The sequence below is a fragment of the Dermacentor variabilis genome, chromosome 2 (assembly GCF_050947875.1).
Source record: "Dermacentor variabilis isolate Ectoservices chromosome 2, ASM5094787v1, whole genome shotgun sequence".
Classification (NCBI taxonomy): domain Eukaryota; kingdom Metazoa; phylum Arthropoda; class Arachnida; order Ixodida; family Ixodidae; genus Dermacentor; species Dermacentor variabilis.
This window is the reverse complement of record NC_134569.1, coordinates 52,147,777-52,171,618: the sequence shown is the minus strand read 5'-3', so window position 1 is coordinate 52,171,618 and position 23,842 is coordinate 52,147,777. Positions and strand designations below refer to the sequence as shown.

The 23,842-nt window shown below is 43.9% G+C and overlaps 1 protein-coding gene across 1 annotated transcript in view; it reads right to left on the bottom strand.

Annotated features, from left to right (window-relative positions):
- Nucleotides 1-23,842, bottom strand: part of LOC142570841 (gonadotropin-releasing hormone receptor-like) — a 30,493-nt gene that overhangs the window by 2,298 nt on the left and 4,353 nt on the right. The window contains exon 2 of the mRNA XM_075679154.1: nt 2,248-3,274. Within this exon, the coding sequence (XP_075535269.1) occupies nt 2,248-3,030 (783 nt within the window). The 5' untranslated portion in view covers nt 3,031-3,274. The remainder of the gene's footprint in view (nt 1-2,247; nt 3,275-23,842) is intronic.

Here is a 23,842-nt window from a genome sequence, read left to right as displayed (position 1 = left end):
TTGTTGCACTCATCCTACCGAGTGTACGTTAAGTTCTCATTTCCCTAGTTTCTCCATCGCTCATATGGGCCGTTGTTATTTATTATTTACATAAATGGGGGGGGGGGGGACATAACAAACGTTCCGCTGACCGATGAAATCATACTGTACGCTGATGACACTAATGTCTTCTTTTTCCTGAGTAGACCTTCACAACTAGAAGTTACCGCAACTCATTGGTTACGAGAACTTAGCAAGTAACGATATCTAAATAAACTTGACTTAAACACACAAAGAAACTAAGTTTAATTTTTTTTATATTCAAAGAATAAGCAAACGGATTGCGATGTAAAACTTTTTGTTGTGGATCGCAACTTGAACATGTCTCAAGCCATTCATTTTTGGGTGTTGGGTACGTGTTTTGGGTCATAACAACCCAAGCTGGTCAGAACACATAATTAAGGTATGCACTAAGGTTGCACAATTTCTTGGCTTGCTACAACGAATCCGATGCCTTGTGCCTGTCAGGCTTCTCACACAACTGTGCCTTTCGTTTGTGCACTCATCATCATCATCATCATCATCATCATCATCATCATCATCATCATCATCCTATTCATGTCCACTGCAGGACGAAGGTCTCCCTGCGATTTCCAATTGCCCCTGTTCTGCGCCAAGCGATTCCAAATAGCACCCGCAAATTTCCTAATTTCGTCACTCCATCTAGTGTTCTGCGTTCCTCTACTGCGCTTCCCTTCTCTTGGTACCCATTCTATTACCCTAATGGTCCAACGGTTATCTAGTCTGCGCATTACATGACCTGCCCAGCGCCATTTTTTTCTCTTAATATCTATTAGAATATCGTATATGTCCGTTTGCTCTCTGATCCAAACTGCGCTCTTTCTGTCTCTTAAAGTTATGCCTAGCATTCTTCGTTCCATCGTTCTTTGCGCTGTCCTTCACTTGTTCTCAAGCTTCTTTGTCAGCCGGCAAGTCCTGCGCCGTATAGCAGCACCGGGAAAATGCACTAATTGTATACTTTCCTTTTCAATGATAACGGTAAGCTCCCATTCAGGAACTCACGGTGTCTGCCGTACACGATCCAACCCATTTTTATTCTTCTGTGAATTTCCTTCTCATGGTCCGCGTTCCCTGTGATTAGTTCACCTAGGTAAACGTACTCCTCCACAGACTCTACAGGCTGCCTTGCGATCTTAAACTCTTGTTCCCCGCCAGGTTATTTATCATTATGTTTGTATTCTGCATATTAGCCTTCAGTCCCACTCTTACACTCTCCCTGTTAAGGTCCTGAATCATTTATTGTAACTCGTCTGCATTGTTGCTGAATAGAACAATGTCGTCGGCAAACCGAAGGTTGTTGAGGTATTCGCCGTCGATCTTTACTCCTAAACCTTACCAGTTTAATAGCTTGAATACTTTTGTGCACTCACATCTAGATACAGCCTCTTAGTATCGGGAAATGGTAATAAAACAGATATTGAAAAATTGTCAGTACTGCAATGGCGAGACTGTTCGGTTGCTTAACTCCTCAAAACGATACATAGGATTTTCTATATTAATGATGCGCTACAACATTCCAGATATTAGAGACTCTTACAAAACAAAGATCCGCATACAGCTATTTAAAAAGGTATCGAGCAACTTTGAACAATTTTCAAATCATTACCAGAGTAGACACGGGATACAGTCTACGTCGCACTTCAATAGTAACAACGCAACCAAGGACAAAATATGGCGCGCAAACTATTAAATATGACATTATCGGTTTATTCAATACCTACCCTAGCATTGTTGACGAAGCTATAAATTGTAGAACAATTCAGAAATATAAATATGCGATGCAAGACATACAGTTGTCTGATCACAACATGTTTAACGAATGTTATTGAAGATTTAAATCGTTCGATGTCAATATTTCCGCAATTTTGCCTCCTTCCTCCAGTGAATAGATCAGCAAGCTGACAATTGTCCTCGGGTTAACTACGAGGGTAGCGATATGGGCTTGCTCGTCGGTCATCATTGAAAAGTATCTCTATAGCGCAACAAAACGAGGACACAAGAAAAAACGAAGACGAAGACGAGCGCTTGTCTTGGTCTTCATTTCTTCTTTTGTCCTTGTTTTCTTGCGCTATACAGATACCTCGGGTTAACACCTCCATCTTTGCTTACCCTTATTCTAAGCATCATCAACTCAAAGAAACGCCTTGTAATAAGCCCTATAAACCAAAGTACAACATTCATACAAACCTTCGCACGTGGAAGCGATGAAGGAGTTTGGCAGCTCATCCTCCGACTCGTCGCGTTGTGCTTCCATAGAGCCCACAGTATGCCAGTGTGAAACGCTATAAGAAGCACGAGCGGGGCAACAAACACCATGAAAAAGACGAATCCCATGTAGATCTGGCGATGGTACAGTGGAGTGCCCCGGTCGTAGAAAATGGACGCGCAGAAGCACTTTCCGGGAGCCACTTCAACACTGTGAAACACGTACACGTTTGGAAGTGAAGGCATGCACGCCGCGATCCAGGTGACAGCCGCCAGCCTCCAGGGATCTGGACTTGGCGCAAGAGGAGTGGCGATCGCGATGTGTCTGTCCACGGAAATGGCCACGAGCATGTAGGTCGACGAGACCAGGGCAAACGTCTGTAAGAACTTGAAGAAGCGGCAGAAGGCGTCGCCTGCGATCCAAATCCGGCCCATCACTTCCCACACCACTTGTGACGTCATCGTTATGCAGGCCACCAGGAGGTCAGCGATGGCCAAATTGAGGAACAGCACCCTCGCCTTGGACACCCTCCGACGGCGCTGCCTCACCAGGAGGTTGCAGCAAACGACGCTGTTGCCGAATACCGAAACTATGATCATGGTTACGATGATGCCGATGCGGACTCGCTTGTGGTAGCGAGGGCCCAAGAGTTCGTCGGACACTAAGGCGTCGGTGATGTTTAAAAACCCGGTCTCGTTGCCGTATGGGTCGCTTTCATCTGGCAGTGTTTCCAAAGACACATTGAAGAAATCCGGTTCAGTCATCCCGGAGCAAGGGTGATTCCTTAAACCAATCAACAAACGCGATGATTGAGGTCAGTCTACCAAGCCCTGCTCACACATAAGACAGCTCGTTGACCCTTGATCATGTTTTAAGTAGTTGGCTTGGTAATACCACTGACACTGGGATCTTGCGCTTCTCTTCCCGAGGACAGCAAATCCCTATTCTGTGTGAGAAATATGAAATGCCCAGGCATCGCAGTTCGTGTCCTCCTTGGCCTTTCATACCCTGCAATACCAAGAGAAGGTAAATAAAAATTTGTAATTAGGTAGTTTTCGTCCGACACAATGGTGAGAAGTTGCGCTAACTATCACATTAGAATCAAACTTGCTCAAATCATTTTTCAAACTTTACAAAGCGTGACTTAAAGGCAGAGCTTCGAGCTTGGATGCATATTTGTAGCCTCGTTGCAAGCGCAGCCATAATAACCATCTGCAGATTGCTATTCTACACAATCATCTGCCCCCTGCCCCGGCAGAACATAATGCCCCCCCCCCCCCTTCACGCTTAGTTCAACATTCAGTTCCAGGCACGTGAAGCGTCTGTGAAATATCTGTGGACACTAGTACAGGGTTCTCTACTCCATACGGCAGACTATAAGGAATGGTATATATGGGTTCTATTTGCCATTTATTTATCTATGATTTTTTTATTTGCAAGTGACAGCCCGTGTTTGGCTGCGAACTGCTAAATTACCGGTATCACTTTACCAATCATCATCACTCATTTAACAAATTATAGTCATTGAGAAACAGGCGACTTATTATGCTTTTTTCCAACATTTCCAATCCATATTAAAGACTTAGCCAAATGAATTACAAAGAAGATGTTGGTTTTGTTATCACTGCTTAACGCAGCCTCACAGCAGCTATCTTAGGCGACAATCAGAGTTACAGACGAGCTCGAGCACGCGTCTCGTAAGACCATGCAGGAGGGAATTTCTTTCATCCATGCGTAAGGCAATCTATCGTCGTCTCCCTCCTTCACCGGCCAGTTGTCATTCTTCCTTAGTAATAAATAAATAAATAAATAAATAAATAAATAAATAAATAAATAAATAGGTAAATAAATAAATAAATAAATCTGGTGCACGCGTATGTATTTAGCAGTGAAGGTAACACTTCATTAGAACGTTCCTAAAAACAAGAAAAATGCTTACGCAGCCGGTATCATAATAGCATTCAAGTGCGCGTTCAATAGCGCTCCAGCTTTAGTGAAGTCCCCATATGTAGGTTAATCCTCTTTGAGTTTTATAGAAATTTGTAAATAGCTTGTCATAGATAACAGAATTGTAGCCCTTGAGTTGGATTATCCAGAGAGGAGGACATTAGTTGCAGGAGAAATCGAAACACGTGGTAACCAATTAACGAAAATCCACTAATGATCTTTTGAATTAATTAAAATTGTCAATAGTTGTAGCCGGTGAGTTTGCAAGGCGTATCTACTTGGAATTAATTTCCAGAATGACGCCAGTTTGGGGACACGTGCCATTAAACTTGCCGTAAGAATGCAGTGTTCTACTTACTTTTTTAACAAAATACTCTTTTGTGCATCAAAGCACAACGGTAACTTGTACACCCATATATTTCGTTCCACACTTTGGGAAATAATATCTCGAAACTGATCTCCATCTGGAAATTCATTTCAAGTAGATACGTCTTGCAAGTTCGCCGGCTATAATTTGTAAATTGCAATATGTGCCGTAAGGCAATCACTTATGAAGTTAATTAGTAAACATTTTCAATTAGTTGAATGTGTGTTTCAATTTCCCGCGCTTTTATTGTCCGCCTCTTCGAATCCAGCTCAAGGACAAACATTATGCTACCTGTCACAGGTGATCTTTGGGAATTCCATATAATCCAAATATGATCACATCAACCTGTACACCAGAGGGTCTGCACTGTCTAAGAAGCTTTGGGACATCTCATTGCCGGGAAGTAAAAAATTAATAAAAATAAGTACATGCCTTAGAATTAAGGGCGTCCAAAGAGAGAATTTCTCAATAGAATCGAGTCGAAATATTCGAGAAAAGCAACTTTCGAATACCGAATCGAATGCCCAAAGTTTCCTCATTCAAGAAAGTAAAATAGAAAGCTTTCATTGACCTCTGCGGCAAAATAAATAAATAAATAAATAAATAAATAAATAAATAAATAAATAAATAAATAAATAAATAAATAATGAAACTTATTTAGCACAAGTTTAGATATACGTTGATGCTCTTTATTTCATTCAGTGCTGCCTAAGTAGTGTTATTTACAATATTTCATACACGAATGTGACGCTATCATTAGCTGGATGTCGGGTCAGTTGAGAAGTTGGAAAATAAAAACACACAACTACTTTCACTCATCGGGTGCATCATGACAACCGTAATAAAATAAAGCAACATCGTGTCACCAGATGCACGCCCAATGGCGTCTACGGTGAAGAATATAAGTGGTACTAGAGCACCGGACATAGGCTTAAAGAGAAGCAGAAGTCCTGAGATTGGACAAGTAAAGTAGTCGCTTAGCCTAAGTAGAGACAACAAATTCGTAAACTACGTAAAAGCGAGCATTATCATGGAATCAGTGTAACTTATTGAGCAGAGTTTGCCTGGTAGCGCGCGTTCCACCAGGATCTCGTTCCTCTGCGCAATGACTTGAACTGTACTGCGCAACAACTGCCCAGTTTCTTACGCGCCTGCACGTTCTTCGTGCAAACCTCCTTCATATGTTCATCACCTTGCCCCTTCAACTCTTGCAGCTAGGGTAGCCAACCAAAGCTACCTCTGTTTAATCTTTACGGCATTAATACATGTGTTGGTTGTATCTTTCTCTCACATTGATCCGGAGGCGATTTATACAATCGGTAACGCTCTCAATCTGCGGCTGCAGCGTCAAAACGCGTGTGCCCCGTGGTGTTCATTTGCCCGGCACCACGTTTTTTATCTGAAAAAGAGAGTTTTAAAACGCAGCACCGGAGCTTACGTAAACAGTATTGCACACCAAAGCCAGGCGTGTTTACACCTACAGAAAATAGCATTGGGTTAGAAACAAGAGCACTTATAGACAAACGCGTGACACTGGCTTCCGCAACAATTCCCTGGCGCACTTTCGCATTGACCGGTGTCTGGTCTGTTCAGATCGGGGTGTGTTTCCACTGCCTTACAGCAACCGAAGTGCGAGGCTATTTTCGGCGAGTCCCACATCCATAGTTAGAAGGCTGGCGTTCTATTTCGCTATTGAAAAAGCTATCGTCGTTCCCGGCACCGTGTGCAGCAGTGCTGCACGTACGCTTTCCCGCAGCACCCGAGCCTTCACGGTTCGCGAGGTTATTCTGAATGCTTCTCCTCCACGCTTCTACGGCTTCGGTTCCCTCGTCTAGAAATAGGCAGCCAGCAAGCGCGCTTCTACGGAAGCAGGCCCAGTGAACGGTCGTCAATCAATGTTGTAGCTGGATGATGGCAGACACCAAGAAGGCTGGAACTTTCTCGGTGCACTCCCGCGTGACACTGATATGGTAATTCTAGACACATGCCCGTGACCACGAGATAAATGAGCCCGTTAACGACATCTCTCTTCGGCTTCGGCTTATATATATATATACCGATTCGCGGAGTCACCATGCGCATATAGGGCGAGGCGCGTGACACTAAGAGAATGTGGGACAACACGTTCCTCCCGCGCTTCCTCACAGAGAGCGAAAGCATTTGTTCGCCTCCTATACAGGATGGAGGGTGTGGAAGAGCAGGAACCGCATCTTGTAACTACCCATTCCACTTTTCTTTCTTATTTTTTTTTATTGATTATCTTTCGAAAGGAGCGGCAAATCACACCATAGCAGCGGGGACGTGGCGATACCTGATCGAATGACAAAGCGCATTAGGAATTCACTATAAAATACTTTGTTGTTAAATGGACCGGTGAACAGATGGGAAATAATTTCAACAAGATACGGTTCTGTAGCTGCGATTTTAAATGCCTACACCGAAGATAACGCAAACATAAGAAGGAGAGAGGATAATTTTGTAGAGAAAAGGCAGAGAGGGTCGAGTGAGGTAATGGTCTTATAGTCTGCTACTGTGTTCAGAAGAAGGGGGTAGAGCAGAGGAAGATGGGTACGTGGAGTGGTGACGAGCATGAGCCTATGAACGGCGCTTTTGGACACGAACGCGTATACAGTGGCACCCTACAGCAAACGCTGTATAATAATAATAATAATAATAATAATAATAATAATAATAATAATAATAATAATAATAATAATAATAATAATAATAATAATAATAATAATAATAATAATAATAAGAATAATAATAATAATAAAGACAAGTTCGGGACCTCAGCTCTCCGTCTTTTTCGCAAACTCACAGAGACAGACAGAAAGGATACGGAACGAGCACTACAGTGTAAAAAATTTTCGTCATTATACCGAGGAATCGCGGGTGAAAATACGGAAAGTATGTCGTATTTCAAAAATACGGCAAAGGCTTCCGTAAATACACAGAAATGCTCCCCGTTTTAATTTTTTACGTACATTTCACTGTAGTAATACAGTGGCTACAGTGCTTTGCTCGAAAAAGACCGAATTCCGTATTTTTGTCATGCGAACATCCGTATTTTTGAGAGGAGAACTGCACGCGCTGTCTGAATGAGCGCTTGTACTCACAAAGTTTCATCTAACAATACTTTATTGGACACGCAAACTGTACGCATTATGAAGATACGTACAAAATGTGAGAGCTAGCCTTCTACTAAAAGCTGCAATAACAGATCGTATAAATGTATACACGTATCCTCTATTCCAGTCGCAGTTTGCTGAGCATACGGGCCTTGTAACTCTGATCATATGCGCAAATATATGCGTGTGTTTGCAATCTTCTCAAATTAAGCGCTTTGTAGTTAATAATACAGTAGATATGTTTAAGTGAACGAAGAGCCGTGGGAATACGGGCCAATGTAATCAAACTTGCGGCACTCAGATGCTGGTGAACTGGGAATGACATTGGTGCTCTACGCCAAAAAATTGTGCGCACTAGAACTCATTACCGAAATGCAAGGAGTGGTATAATGACCATGACTGCGTTTACATTTAGCAACAAACGGACTCGAAAGGAACTGGCGGCCTATAGATCCAAGTACAACGGCTAGATGAAATTTTCGAATGCGGGAAGCAATTAACCGAAGAGTGAAAAGGGCTTTGCTGAACTGTAATGTACTTGGTTTAACTCATTTCGATAATAATTCCAGAATACCTCGTATCTGTCAATAACTGTCCGTTCATTGGCCCACAACGATTACGCATAATTTTCACTGTTCATGTTTTGTCGATTCTTGCAGTAAGATGTAATAGAAACATCTGGCGCTTCATCTTGAAACAATACCAGTGAGCCCGCATGTTCTTGTATGGCAGAATAAAGATCGCGAACGTGCACTGACGTGTGTGCAAACTACGGGAAGGTGACTGAAGACGAAGGACCTAGTACCGTGCTAGTACTGTGTGTACTGTCAAAAAGAAAAAAAAAGAAAATGGAAAAAAAGAACACCCCGTGCCAAGTTGGCGTGATGATTCAAGCTTTATTTCTTTTTCACCCAGCATGCAACGCCATTTGTTCAATGTGCTCTATCCATGGGGAAATGTAATGACATAACTCATTCTTTACTCGTTTATTACATGCATCAACCAGCCCAAAGTAGCAATATATTAAAGCTTATTGAGGCATCGCAGTGCACTGCTTTGCACTGCACTGCAACACTGTGTTTTGCTATCCCCATTAGCAAACGGTCTGGTTGACCTCCCCGCCTTTCTTCTCCTTGCATTCTTTATCTCTTTGTATAATATGCAATACCTTGTGGGAGAGAAAGCGTTCTCCTCTTTCAGAATTCGATTATTTGTCAAGCAATTATTTTGCTGTTTCGGGAACTAGAGCACAAATGCGAAAACGAATCCGATTCTGTTCTGTTCTCCGTGCTCAGAGAGCGCGGCAACAGGGGGCCAGCGCGCGCTACGCTTCCGATCTAAGGAGCGGTAGACAAAGCTGCACATGTGTAGTCCGGATTTGTCGTTGTGTGGTGTACGCTTGTGTGTCCGTCGTGTGTCGTCATAGCGCGGGGATATTTGCGCTGAATGCGTTTCACTTCCTCTGCAAAACTGCACGCATCGAAGAAGTTGTCCTGTGTTCGGGTACCACGTACGCGCTTGGACACGCGATAGCCTGCTCTCAACGGATGTTAAACAGTGTACGCGCGCTTGTAACTTGCTCATGAGGTAAGTCCATTTTAATTGTATTTGTTTTGCAGAACGTAGGTGTTAAAATGATGTGTGATAAGCCGGCGTCGCGAACAGAAATATTGTTGCAAAAGGCCTCTAAGCGGCGTCTTAGGGCAAAAATGACCCATGAATAGGGAAAAGGGTCACTTATATATCTTCAGATCGATTTCAATAGTAGCGCGATCGGCTCAATCCCGGTCGGAATTTTCCGTGTGACACTTATAACCTCTTGCTCAATTGCGTTAAAAGCGTGGAATGAAACTGCATTCAGTTGCCACTTGTATTGACGCTTCTACCGACTGTGAGCATACTGTATGCGCTACAGCAAGGTCTTCTTTTAGAACACGGAACTAAACGTTGGAGATGATAGCAGTGGCTGACTACGTGTGATCGTTACTTACTTGCGTGCATGCACGTTTTTATTCTAGTGACCAGAAAAAAGTTTTTCGCCCTGACTGCTCTACTGTGTGTTTCCTTGGTGCAACTGCTTGCGGTGCAGCAAGATATTTTGCTTCGAATAAATTCTGGGCAGTCAACGAGAAGAAAGGTGGTTAACCGAAATTTAAAAAATTAAATTAAATTATGGGATTTTACGTTGCCAAAACCACTTTCTGATTATGAGGCACGCCGTATAGTGGAGGACTCCGGAAATTTCGACCACCTGGGGTTCTTTAACGTGCACCTAAATCTAAGTACACGGGTGCTTTCGCATTTCGTCCCCACCGAAATGCGGCCGCCGTGGCCGGGATTCGATCCCGTGACCTCGTGCTCAGCAGCCCAACACCATAGCCACTGAGCAACCACGGCGGGTGTGGTTAACCGAGGGGCCCGATTTTGATTAGCCATATCATAAGAAGCCAACAAACACTGACACACGGTGTTTGTTGGGTTCTTATGATCTGGGCAGTCGGGACATTCTTGTCAGTAAGCAAGCTGTAAATGTTGTATCAGTTACAAAAAAAATTTGGACACACAAGAGACGCGGATGCAATCCTCATAGACTGTATATTACGAATAATTCAGTTGTTCTAATTTTACTAATTAGAACAACTGAATTACTAACTAATTACTAAATCGGACAGTAGATATGCATAGAAATCAGATTGTATTGATACTCAGCAAAAACAAGGTAACTTATCATTACTAATTAATCATTTTCTTTCACTGAAAGATTAGTTGCTGCTGTCCTTCTGGAGCTGAGAAGAGGTCTGCTGCCTGCAATGGGTCCATCTCTCTCAAGTTGTCTCAGTATTGTTGCCCTCAAGGTGAGTGAATTTTTCTCTCTCAGCATTTTGCTACCTGAATCATGACCATCTACTTAGCAGTGCAGGTGATCACTGTTAGTCGCATTGGAGTGCTGGTGGACAAGCGACCCTTCATTACTGCAACACATATGACAGAGTGCAGCTGTGGCAGTATGCGAAGGTGGTAATATGTAAGCCAAATTAGGTTCTATGAGTTAATACTTTGATATACTTATGTCATTCGATTGTGGTCTAGCAGGCAAAAATGCTAAACAAGTTGAAGTAATATTACTTCGTGCTTGGTACCTTGTGCAAGCAAATCAATTAAGCTGTTACAGATAAAATGGGATACTTGTAGATGTGTTCTACAATGCTGCAGTCCTGAATAGCTTTAGAGTTAAGTAATACTACTATAATTTCTCTGTAAAGCATGCAGAAAGGTTCAGCATTGTAGGAGGCTGGCATAAACAGAGGTCTATTTCCTGTGAAGTTCAAATGAGGTGTTCCTTTTAGCGTGACTATGTAAAATTTGTGCTTTAGTTCTACTCTTGTATGCGGCAGACATAGATGGGAAAATTTATTTCTTTAGGACAATGGCAGAAATGCATGGATAATACTTGTATATATAGACATTACACCGCTATTCTTTAACCAAATGGTGCCTCTACATGCTAAAATTTACAGGGCTCTAATTGAATAATGTCAACTTTTCTTGTAACTACCCAAGCAGGCCAGAGCAGTGTTTCGAAAAGATGTTCAGAATTTTTTCATTGCTTCGCCCACAGCGTTGCTACATAATTGACGCACACTGCAAACACTGGTAAATGAGAAAACACTTCATATAAGGAAACAATATCATATATGGTTTCAGATTGTCGTAAGAGTGCTTACCAGTCATTTAGAGACATCTCCTTAAACGTGAAAAACAACCAAGAAAAGTGTTTACGGCAATAGTATTATCTGATTACGCGCACTAATTAGAGCACCATAAGCCCTGCTTCAAGGACAAGCCGCTGCACGACACCGCCTTTCCACTGGTTTCACCTGCGCCCGGCGCGGCAAGCGGCATCCCGCAAAACATATTAGAGATCAATGGTGCACAGTGTTTTGTGTCCCCTTTCTCGACGGCAATTTAACACATGGTCAACTGTTTCCAAAGCAGAAAAACAGAGGGAAAGGGATGTGAACACATTGCCTTTCAAAATGGCTGGTACAAGCAAGCAAGCTGACCATTCGGGGAATCAAAGGAATGAGGAGGCGCACTGGGTAGCCCGAGGTATAATTAACCGGGAGGTGTGGTCCTCAGACTCGGATCCCATGGATGAGGCACCGACGACATACCACGAGATAACAAACTAATACAAGCAAAAAAGGCGAATCTACCCGCCTCCAAACGCAAGCCTCACGCGAGCGCAAGTCCCAATCCTGCGTCGAATCCAAACTAAGTCGTTCCCCAGCCCGCATTGGCTGGCCATAATTACCAACGGGCAATGGAACCCAATATATCAAAACTGCACAAATCAAACATTGGCTACCCAAAATCAAATTCTTTGGGGGTGCGAGGGCTTATCCCCTCCCAGGTCGCTCTTGCCAGCTCCCTCACAACAGACATGGGAGGAGCTGCTCAGAACGCCGGTTGAAAAACTACAAAAAGCCCTCGTTGCCTGGGCCGAAAGGGTCGCTCCTCGTGAGGGGCCATCCTAGGACTCGAGCCTGCCAGATAACTGAGCAGAATCTCAATAAAGTTGTTACCACCACCACCACGAATACCATTTGTTTCTCCTAAAAGCAGCAAGTTTATCCTTGCAAGGCGTTTGGGGTCAAGAACAACTTTCACCAGGAAAAAGTGCAAGACGAGTGATTGAAGAAAATAAAGTTGTTCCTGTGATTTAAAGAACTTGACTCACATTTTGCACCTTTTTGTATAGGTATGCTATGCAATTCGTTGATATCACAAAGTGCAAAGTGTTTTATCTTTTCATCTATGTTAGTATGTTGGCAAGACAATTTTCTCAATGATGACCTGCTGCTTCAGCTATGAGCTGCCTTCGTTACATTTGCATTAAAGGATATGTACTGTTGTGGACAAAAGTACCCTTAAGTGCGAGCATCGATGAAATTGCATCTCTGCGTTCAAGAGCGCTGGAAACAGTGGGTCACGTATGCACATTCCGAACGCAAATGTTAGCGCAGCTGATCCCAGCGGATTGCGCAACAATAAATTTCGGTCAACACTCGCGCGTCCTGGGCAATTTCGTGCCCGATAGTACATTATCCAAACAATGAATATGCTCTGTAGGACGAAATACGGAAAGCACCTGTACTTTAACGGATATAGTACATATTCAGCATACAGAGTCATTCGTTTTCTGAATACAGGAAACAGCTGTACTTTAACGGTTATAGTACATGTTGAGCATACAGTGCGTTCCGTTTTCTGAATACAAGAAGCGCCTCTACTTTAACAGTTACAGTACAGATTCAGCATAAAGAGTCTTCCGTTTTCTGGATACGAAAGCACTAGTATTTTGTATTACGGTCTCTTACCGCTGTGCGCTCTACGGAAATGACCGTTCTTTATTTACCGAAAAGCGTTCTGTCACACATTACCAGCACATTTGCCGTAAAACCAGAACAAACAATATTATAGTGTACTATATATCCCTGCGTCCTTCTCTGTCTCTGTGCTCTTTTCTGTGCAAGCAAACGAAAAGAAGAACAAATAAAAACAAAGCCGATCTTCCACTCTCTACGCTTTCACGTCATTCCTCGGTGGTTTCCGGCCGCTCCACGCAGAAATGCGGTCCGCGCTCTACGTCAGAGCATGGCGTTTCGAAAGAGCGCCACAGTTTTCCAGCAGAAAGAAAAAAATCTGTCGACGCCCCGGTAGTCAGGGGGATATTGGTACGCGCGCACGCGTGCGCGCGAGTTATTCCTGTCATTGCGAGCGTCGCAAACCAACCAACGCGCGGAGGAGATTGGCACGCCGAGTTCCAAGCCTTCCTCCATTGTGATGGTCGACGGACGCAGGCAGAATTTCCTTTTAGGCACTCACGCCGACGGTGCTGCTGCGTGGTGCGTCCCCAGAGGTGCAGTTTGAAATTTTAAAATTTTTTGTCTTTGCCCTACCCTGTGCTACGTTCTTTTTGTAACAGAATCACAACGGGGCCCAAAAACGAGGCTCTGACCTTATAACGCGCCGTCCTTTGCACTTTCGTAGCCGTGTTTTCGGTGATTCCCCTTGCGCTATTGTGGGCCTCTTAGGAATCGCTTCTGCTGCAGGCCCCACGCAAAAAAAAAAAAAAAAAATACGCAATGGACGCGCGCCTTGGTTTGGAGAAATCTCACTTACGCTGTAAAATGCGCAGCGTAATTTGCATTGTGCTTCATCGGTTACCCATCAAGGTAGCCTAAATGAGGTTAAATGCATCCGCGAGCGTACTGAAAATGTGCATGTGAAACGTCCAGTTAAGATGTTCAAGCGAACGATTAACGCGGCCATTAACGAAAAAGAGCGTATGAGAAAACAGAGAAATAAACAGACGTGGGATGGGCACCTATTGTAATGTGAACTTTATTCGTGAGAAACGTTCTATACCAAGGACTGAATTTGAACCGAGCTCTGTGCTCAGACTCCTGCTTAAACGGATAACAAAGTGTCTAGAGCATTTGGGTTGTGGCGGTGACAGAGGTTATAGATTTCAAGTCAACTCTCCAGATCTTGATGGTTAATTAGTATTTTATTTATTTATTTATTTATTTATTTATTTATTTATTTGTCTAGTTATGTTCAGTCTATGTTGACGCTATTGAGCATGCTTAATGCGCGAGTGACTGCAGTTCTTAGTGTTCACGCAAGACTGAGACAGCAGCACTGCTTCTTTGCTTTCACCTGATTCGATTTGGCGGCGTCGCGAAATCGCATAGCTGCAACCATAACTATAACTATAACCGTTATGCTATAGCAAAACTATACTAGCTGCTTCCGCTAGCCAAATCGGGATCGCTAATCACCCTTTGTTATGCAACGAGAACACCTCCTGCCAGAACTATCAGCCGTATTACAAGTATTGTTGGCGGAATATAAAAATGGCACTTTTAAAGGGAACCTACGTAACACACATACACAAAAAAAGTATTTATCTTCTCACACATATGTAAAACAGAAAAAGGCAAAAAGGCTTGTCCTTGTTTTTATACCTTTAAGGGATAGAAATAATTCTTGTTATTGTAGACATGGATGAAGTGACTGCGAACGCGCGGTGCCTCTGCAAGCATGGAGGTCTATGCTGAAGATGTTCGTTCACAGGCCTAGAACGCAGACCGGCGGTGAAGAGAAGGAAGTAGACGGTAAGGGCTCTAGAATAAAAAAGAAGAAGTTGGGGCACTTGGCTGAAGGTCCAGTTCCGTGACCCGGAATAATCTATCTATCTATCTATCTATCTATCTATCTATCTATCTATCTATCTATCTATCTATCTATCTATCTATCTATCTATCTATCTATCTATCTATCTATCTATCTATCTATCTATCTATCCATCTCTCTCTCTCTCTCTCTCTCTCTCTCTCTCTCTCTCTCTCTCTATATATATATATATATATATATATATATATATATATATATATATATATATATATATATATATATATGTATATTCGTAAACCCTGGCGTCATACAAGATGTGGATGTGCTCGGCAAGGTGCGCTGCAGTGAGGAGGGAACGGGAGAAACTGGTACGTAAGACGCCAATCAATGAGTTTGCGGTAAGAGGCAAACTAGAGGAACTCCGGATCAAGCTACAGAACAGGCATTCAGCTTTAATTCAGGAAGAGGACCTTAGTGGTGAAGTAATGAATGACAATCTTATGGGCATCATTAAGGAGTGTGCAATAGATGTCGGTGGTAACTCCGTTAGACAGGATACCCGTAAGCTATCGCAGGAGACGAAAGATCTCATCAAGAAACGCCAATGTATGAAAGCCCCTAACCCTACAGCTACAATACAACTGGCAGAACTTCCCAAGTTATTTACCAAGCGTAAGACAGCTGACATAAGGAAGCACAATATGAATAGAATTGAACATGCTCTCAGGAACGGAGGAAGCCTAAAAGCAGTGAAGAAGAAACTAGGAATTGGCAAAAATCATATGTATGCGTTAAGAGACAAATCCGGCAATATCATTACTAATATGGATGATATAGTTCAAGTGGCTGAGGAGTTCTATAGAGATTTATACGGTGCCAGTAGCACCCACGACGATAATGGAAGAGAGAATAGTCCAGAGGAATTCAACATCCCACAGGTAACGCTGGAAGAAGTAAAGAAAGCCTTGGGAAGGGGGAAGGCAGCTGGGGACGATCAGGTAGCAGCAGATTTGTTGAAGGATGGTCTGCAGATTGTTCTAGAGAAACTGGCCACCCTGTATACGCAATGCCTCATGACTTCGAGCGTACCGGAATCTTGGAAAAACGCTAACTTAATCCTAATCCATAAGAAAGGGTACGCCAAGGACTTGAAAAATTACAGACCGATCAGCTTACTGTCCGTTGCCTACAAAGTATTCACTAAGGTAATTTCAAATAGAATCAGGAACACCTTAGACTTCCGTCAACCAAAAGACCAGGCAGGATTCCGTAAAGGCTACTGAACAATAGACCGTATTCACACTATCAATCAGGTGATAGAAAAATGTGCGGAATATAACCAACCCTTATATATAGCTTTCATTGATTACGAGAAAGCGTTTGATTCGGTCGAAACCTCAGCAGTCATGGAGGTACTATGGAATCAGGGTGTAGACGAGCCATATGTATATATACTGAAAGATATCTATAGCAGCTCCACAGCCACCGTAGTCCTCCATAAAGAAAGCAACAAAATTCCAATACAGAAAGGCGTCAGGCAAGAAGATGCGATCTCTCCAATGCTATTCACAGCGTGTTTACAAGAGGTGTTCAGAGTTCTGGAGTGGGAAGAATTGGGGATAAGAGTTAATGGAGAATACCTTAGTAACTTAAGATTCGCTCATGATATTGCCTTGCTTAGTCACTCAGGGGACCAACTGCAATGCATGCTCACTGACCTGGAGAGGCAAAGCAGAAGGGTGGCTCTAAAAATTAATTTCCAGAAAACTAAAGTAGTGTTTAACAGACTGGGAAGAGAACAGCAGTTTACGATAGGTAGCGAGGCATTGGAAGTGGTAAGGGAATACATCCGCTTAGGGCAGGTAGTGACCACGGATCCGGATCATGAGACTGAAATAATCAGAAGAATAAGAATGGGCTAGGGTGTGTTTGGCAGGCATTCTCAGATCACGAACAGCAGGTTGCCATTATCCCTCAAGAGAAAAGTATATAACAGATGTGTCTTACCAGTACTCACGTATGGGCAGAAACCTGGATGCTTACGAAAAGGGTTCTGCTTAAATTGAGGACGACGCAACGAGCTAGGGAAAGAAGAATGATGGGTGTAACGTTAAGGGATAAGGAAAGAGCAGATTGGGGGAGGGAACAAACGCGAGTTAATGACATCTTAGTTGAAATCAAGAAAAAGAAATGGGGGGGGGGCATGGGCACGACACGTAATGAGGAGGGAAGATAACCGATGGTCATTAAGGGTTACGGACTGGATTCCAAGGGAAGCGTAGCAGGGGGCGGCAGAAAGTTAGGTGGGCGGATGAGATTAGGAAGTTTGCAGGGACAGCATGACCACAATTAGTACATGACCGGGGTAGTTGGAGAAGTATGGGAGAGGCCTTTTTCCTGCAGTGGGCGTAACCAGGCTGATGATGATGATATTGGTAAAAGGTATAAAGGTATAAATAAATAAATAAATATATATTTATATATATATATATATATATATATATATATATATATATATATATTAGGTGCCGAGCTCGCGTGCCCAAATTCTTCAGAAATGCCTTGTACCAAACGGACCTCGAGTTTTACGTCATTTTCAGGGAACTACTCGGAAACGAAGTTAGAGAAACGAATGCTGATGTGGTGTTATATTTTTTTTATCATGCCGCCGTTCTCCACGGCAGTTTTCTTAGTATTTTTTTTTCAACTCGCGCAGGACAAGTTCAGGGAGCGCAGTGAAGAGTAAACTCCGTCAAGAGCTGTACGCTCTCAGTGATTCATTGTCCGGCGGGCTGTTTCTATCGCGGTCTCGAAGTATACAGCGGTCCGGAGGGAAACATTCATGCCGATTGATTCTTTTTTGCGGCATTTTCAAACTTCATTTGTGCGCTCGCACTGTAGGCGCTGACGTCAAGTAACTGAGGCGCCCTTATGTCGCATATTCAGAAGCGAAAACAAGCAGAGTGCGTAATGTGCGACCTGTGCGATCACGCGTACATCTCGCAAACTGTATGTGTCAGCGCTCACTTGGCGCACTCAGCAGGCGCGTGCACGGGAGTGAACCGCGTGCTCGTATAAAAGGGAGCATCAAGCTGTAAGCCGTTACGATGGACCTACGAATGTTTTACGATCGAGCGTCGAAAGGTGGCCGAATGAAGAGGTTGTTGGCGACAAGAAAAAAGGAAAGAAAGAAAAGCAGGAGGATATAGGAGAACATAGCAAAAGAAATTTACTGCATGGTGGTGGTGAACAACTTTTATTTGGTTCTGCAGGGTTTAACGCAATCGGGCCTGCATCTCCCCCCTGGGGACGGTGAGGTTTTGGGTCAGCGCCATCTTGCGGGCCTGCTGGACGACCGAAAGCTGATCGTCAAGGCTGGAGATGCGCAGAGCGGCGGTTAACCTTGACGGAACAGTCTCGGGTGTAGTGACTGTCGTATCGCCTATAATCTCCCATATCATGTGATTTATCGCGGCCGGGGCCAACTTGCAGATCTCGCACACATTTGTAGTGTATACGTCTGAGAAGGTGCTGTTTAACTGGACTGGGATGGGGTAAGTAATCGTCTGTAGCTGGCGCCAAGTGACTGCCTGTGCCCTGCGAAGCGTGGCATGTGGTGGTGGAAGCGTTCTTCAGGAGTTAGAGCACGCTGTGGTGATATCATTGTGTCTAGTCGGACGGTCTCGCTCAGCCCGTCCTCCGCCGCTGTTGCCCAAATACGGGAGGTCGGTAATTTCGGGCGCGAGATTCTGCGCTAGCTCATTGAAATTGGAGGATGTTTCTCCTTCTCAGGTAATGTGTGTGGGAAACCACACAAGAGTGCTGTGGTCTTTGGGCCTGTCTGAATCCTTGATAATGTTGTACGCTATAGCAGATATCCTGCCTTTGGCGAAATTAAGGATCACTGAGGACCATTTGAGCGTTCTCGCCGGCTAGGGCTAGGGCAATTGCCACTTCCTCTGCAACCTCCGGATGTTCGGAGTTAATGGTGCAGGCGTTTTTGATTTGAGAGTTAGTGTCTATGAATAGCGCGGAAAAAGCCTGTCGATTTGGGTTTGTAACGGCGACGACGAACCACACTTTGTCCGACTTGCATAAAAGCGCATCAGGGCCGTTGCTCTGACTTTCCTTCGACCTTGGTTGTATGATGGGTGGACACTTCTTGGCATATTCTGGACCCGGATACTGTCCCGGACCTGACGCGAGAGCTGAACTTTCGGGTCGTGCTGGGTGTGGTAAGTGATCCCTTGTCTGGCGAGGATAGTTCGCCCAGCTGCGGTGATAGTGAGGCGCTCCCGGTGAGATATTCTCTGGGCTTCCACAATGTCCTCCAGGGTATTGTGCACACCCAGCTGCAAGAGTAGGTCCGTACTCGCGGAGTTGGAAAAGCCGAGTGCTGCCTTGTAGACTTTTCGTGTAAGGACGTTAATCTTACTTCGTTCGGTTCTGGTCCTGTTATGGAAACTTGCACATATGCAATGTGGTTGACCACAAAAGAGTTTATGAGGCGGATAATGCTTTCCTCCGTCATCCCACTTCTTTTGTTCGTGATTCTCCTTATTAAGCGCGAGGCGATGGACACCTTGGATGGTAATTGCCCGACGGTTTCCCAGTCGACACCATTCGTCTCTATAATCATTCCGAGCACTTTAAACCTGCTGACTTAAGGAATGATGCCTCCGTCTTGCGTACGTAGTTCAATTTCTTCGTATCTTCTCGCGCGGTTATATCTCTTCGGCGGATGGCGTTTCAGGGTAGGACAATATAGGAGCTTCTTGTAGTCTTGTTTCTATGTGGCGGTCGCTGCTTTTCGTTTTCCATATGACGATATCGTACGCATAGATGAATTCTGGATATCGTCAACTTCTTGGAGTTTCTGTGGAAGGCTCAGCATGACGACATCGAAGAGCATTGGGGAGATTAGATATCCTTGCCCAGTGTCCGCTGTTCTGTTTCGACGTCGCCTGCCAATAAGGCAGCATTGCCGGTTGGTCATCAAGTCCCTTACATAATTATAGGACCTCTCGCCTAGGTTTAGGCTTTGTATGGGCGAAGATAGGTGCGTGCTTGACATTGTCAAAGCCTTTTCCAGGTCCAGGCCGAGGATGGCTTTGGTGTTTCTGGTTCTCTCGTCTAAGACTTGATTCTTGATCTGAAGCATGGCGTCTTACGTTGACGGATGACACCAGATCATGCTGTGTGGATAGGCTCCTGTGTTTTCAAGGTGATTATTAATGCGGTTGAGTAACGCATGTTAAATCACCTTGCCGACGGATGATAGTGATAGTTATAGTGATATCGGTCGTAGGTTGTTGAGGCTTGTTTGTTTGCCTACCTTAGGGATAAGAATTACCTTGGATGTCTTCCATTGTGCGGGGATACTGCCCCGCTCCAGCACTCGTTAATGTAGCTTACCAGCTTTGTGATCGAGCCGTCGTCGAGGTTCCTGGGTATTTCGTTGGTTACCTTGCCGGGACCGGGCGCTGACTTCCCGTTGAGGGCATGTAAGGCTTTCCTGATTTCCGCAGACTCCTCGTCTAGCTCAGGATTATCCCTCCCCTAGTAGTCGCTGCGGTAGGTCGTCGGGCGTTGAGCGAGGTACTTGTCCTTGAGCGTCTCTGCCAATGCGCGCCTGCCGGCTGTTGCCGATTCACTTTGGAGGAGTTTCTGAAGGTTATCCTTATAGTGAGATGTGCTTTTAGTGCCATCGAGGGACTACCTGAGTAGTTCCCGCGTCTGGCCTGGAATGCTATTATTGTTTTCGGAATTGATGTGCACTAACCTCCCTTCATCATTTTACACATCGGACCTGTTTGACAGCAGTGAGGCGACGTTGGGGATATGAACTGTCCAGAGTGAGCAAGAAAGGGAGCTTTTGCCAAATTGTGATGGTCTGTTTCGCGACCATAATCAACATAGCTTTTCTTGTTATATCATGAATGAGGCGCAAATTTCTTGGGCGTAAAAATTGTACACGACGCGAGAAAAACACTAGAACGACATCGTTTCTGACTGTCCCGCCGTGTACTTCCGATTCTGCCGATGTGCGCCGAAACTTTTTACTGCTGTACGAGCATAGTTGCTTTTTTTTTCACTGCCCTGTGCGGAGATATGCGAAGTTGATGCGCTTGTGGATACGAGAACGCTTCTCTACGACCAATCAAAAGTTTCAAATTTGTTCCTATAGTAGCACACTTTCGTCACTGTCTTTACGGCAACGACCGTAATAAAGCTACACAATAGCGCCACTTGAATGTTTTCTCGAAATGGCTCGTGTTGTCAGCTGTTCAAACTAGGACAAAAAGCATCTCGGCCAATATGAAAACAGAAACAACGGTCTTATGGTGACACATTCGGCATTTTATTAGGTTTATAGCGTGATCCTTCTATGACCCCTTGTACAAAACATTGCACAACGCCTTGAACTTTCTTTCTTTCGAAATTCACTCGGAAGCGATTACGCAATATATTTCTTCTGGGTGTGAAATACGGTGCGTTTGTAACTGTAAAGAAGTGGCTTACTCATATTCTTGTCAACCGCTTTCGAGAAATTTGATACTAAATTTATCTAGACCTTCGTGTCGTCTCAGACGGCCAAAAACAACCTTGATGTGGGTTTGAAAGTCTGTATAAAATTTACTGTATAAATAAACTGTATAAAATTTACTAGAAACCTGATCGCGATGTAGTTCAAGATACTGTTATATTTTCTTTATAAAGTTACGGTCTTTATTATAAGTTACGAAGTTTTACACGTTGTACTTATTAAGTGAATTTTGAAGTTGAAAAAAATTCGATACACTCATTTTACGTCCATAAATATGTGTTTAAAGATTCGATATCATTTAAGTTTCTCTTATATATAGACCCAACTTGATAAAATAGGGTTTCGCAGCCGACGCCGAACAACGCAGTTTCTTCGACAGCAATACTGAGAATGGCCATCTGGCTTTCACGTTGAGCAAGAGCAAAAAGAGCAATTAAATAACTTATAAGATATCTATGAATAGGTTATCCAGCATTCTAGCTAAACACATTGCCGTTTTCGCGTAGGTTTCAGAGCTAATTGGTAATTTTAATTTATAGACAACAGCATAGAATACAAAAAATCAACTATGTGTAGACAAAGCTTTACCAATTCCCAATTCAAAAGCCGGGTGGGCTATTATACTCGTAGGGAGAGGAATTCTTCCGTCGTTGTTGTTGTTTAATAAGTAGTGTTCCCGTAGGAAAATAAGCCACTGGAGAGCCGGCTATTCTAATCATTTAAGTAAATTTCAAGGACTAAGGAATGTAAGTAAAGATGAAACAAATGAAATAAAAGAAGGAAATGCAGTAAGGAAATATAGTGCAGGTATAGATACTCCCCTAAGTAAGGTGTTGTCACCAAGCCCTACTTCCTCTAATGCTTCGAATAGGGCTTCATGAGTGACATTAGTACAAGCTCATTTAACTCTTAAAATAGAACAGCAGATCCTTACTTACAGGGCATCCGTTGCTAGACGTGCGTCCCCAAGTGGCCATGACTATCACGTTGTCTATACAGAATGGGTCCCGGTTGAATTCCGGCGTAGCACCAAGATAACGTCTGTAATGCTCAAGCACCACTCCAAACATAATTGAACCACCCTCTCCGAAACATCCCAAACACAGCTGGCAGTTCAGGTGCAATGTAGCTTGGCCCCGTTGCACCGGACTATCGGTCACTATTCCTCGCCACACCATTTTACGGTGGATGCCACTACAAATCGTCACCACCATGGCCTCAAATAAAAGAACGCGGATGTTGTGCCATCTTACTACGTAAGTATTCTTGCGCAATGCTGGACAAAAACGCAGGTGGTCAAGCCACTAACACGCAACCTTTCCCAAATTCTATATGGAGTGCCAAGATAATAATGACGGAATTGAACATATCTCGAACTTCTTTTATAGTAGAGTCTCCCATTTGCGTTTGTGCTCATATTTGTGAGAAAAAAAACATAGTAAATAAATTTTGAACAAATAAAGTTAGCCCGCCCCAAACGGGAGCTTAATGCGCAACCTCCGCATCACGCGTTCGGTTTCCAGTGACTGTCTGGCCACTTCCGGTGACTATCACCACTAGGTTTGGGTCATTCCACGCATTCCCGTTGTCTTGTCACATGGATAACGCATCCTTCATTCCTTGCAGTGGAGGAAAGGTATTCGATAGTTGCACACCTGCGTGCAAGCACAGTGGCACCTCCATTCATCGGTCGCTGGCATTATGCACAAAACTAAAGCAAAACCGGGCAGGGAAACACCGGAACTTGCCAGAAAAGCCAATAAATCAATGGGGCTATCGTATGCATCCTGTCCGCCGGTTTCGGCCGGTCCTATACCACACTCGTACGCTCTATCATGCTTCCTCCCCCGCCCTTTCCGTTTCCTTATTTTCTGTCCCCTTTACAATTATTCTCTCCCGAGTGCGGCTTCATGGCTTAGCAAATGGCCCGCGTATTGGCAATCTCGCAAAGCTCTGTTCGTGAGAACTGTTTCTTATTCCCTGTCCATTTCCTCTAGTGATTTGTTCAGCATAAGGACTGACCGACGCAAGCTCCTGAGTACGGTATTGTCCAGCGCTCACGTGTCCATCATTTTGCTATGAGCTCAAAGAGAGACAAAAAAGGAACCAGCCCTAATGCTTATGCTTCCACTATTCTGATCCGATAGCACATCATTTCCCGACGCTACTGACGACTTTCGCCTAACTGAAAGCATATTTGAAGCGGCGTATAATAAAGACGAGGAGTTACAAGTTACGAGGAGTTACCACACCGCATTGTTTAACGTCTCAAATTGATTAAGATACCACAGAAAACATACTGAAAAATCCAGAGGTCCAATTCTCCAACGCTTTTCGTTCGTAACTGTTTAGGAGAATAAGCGAAAAGGAAGGCGCACACC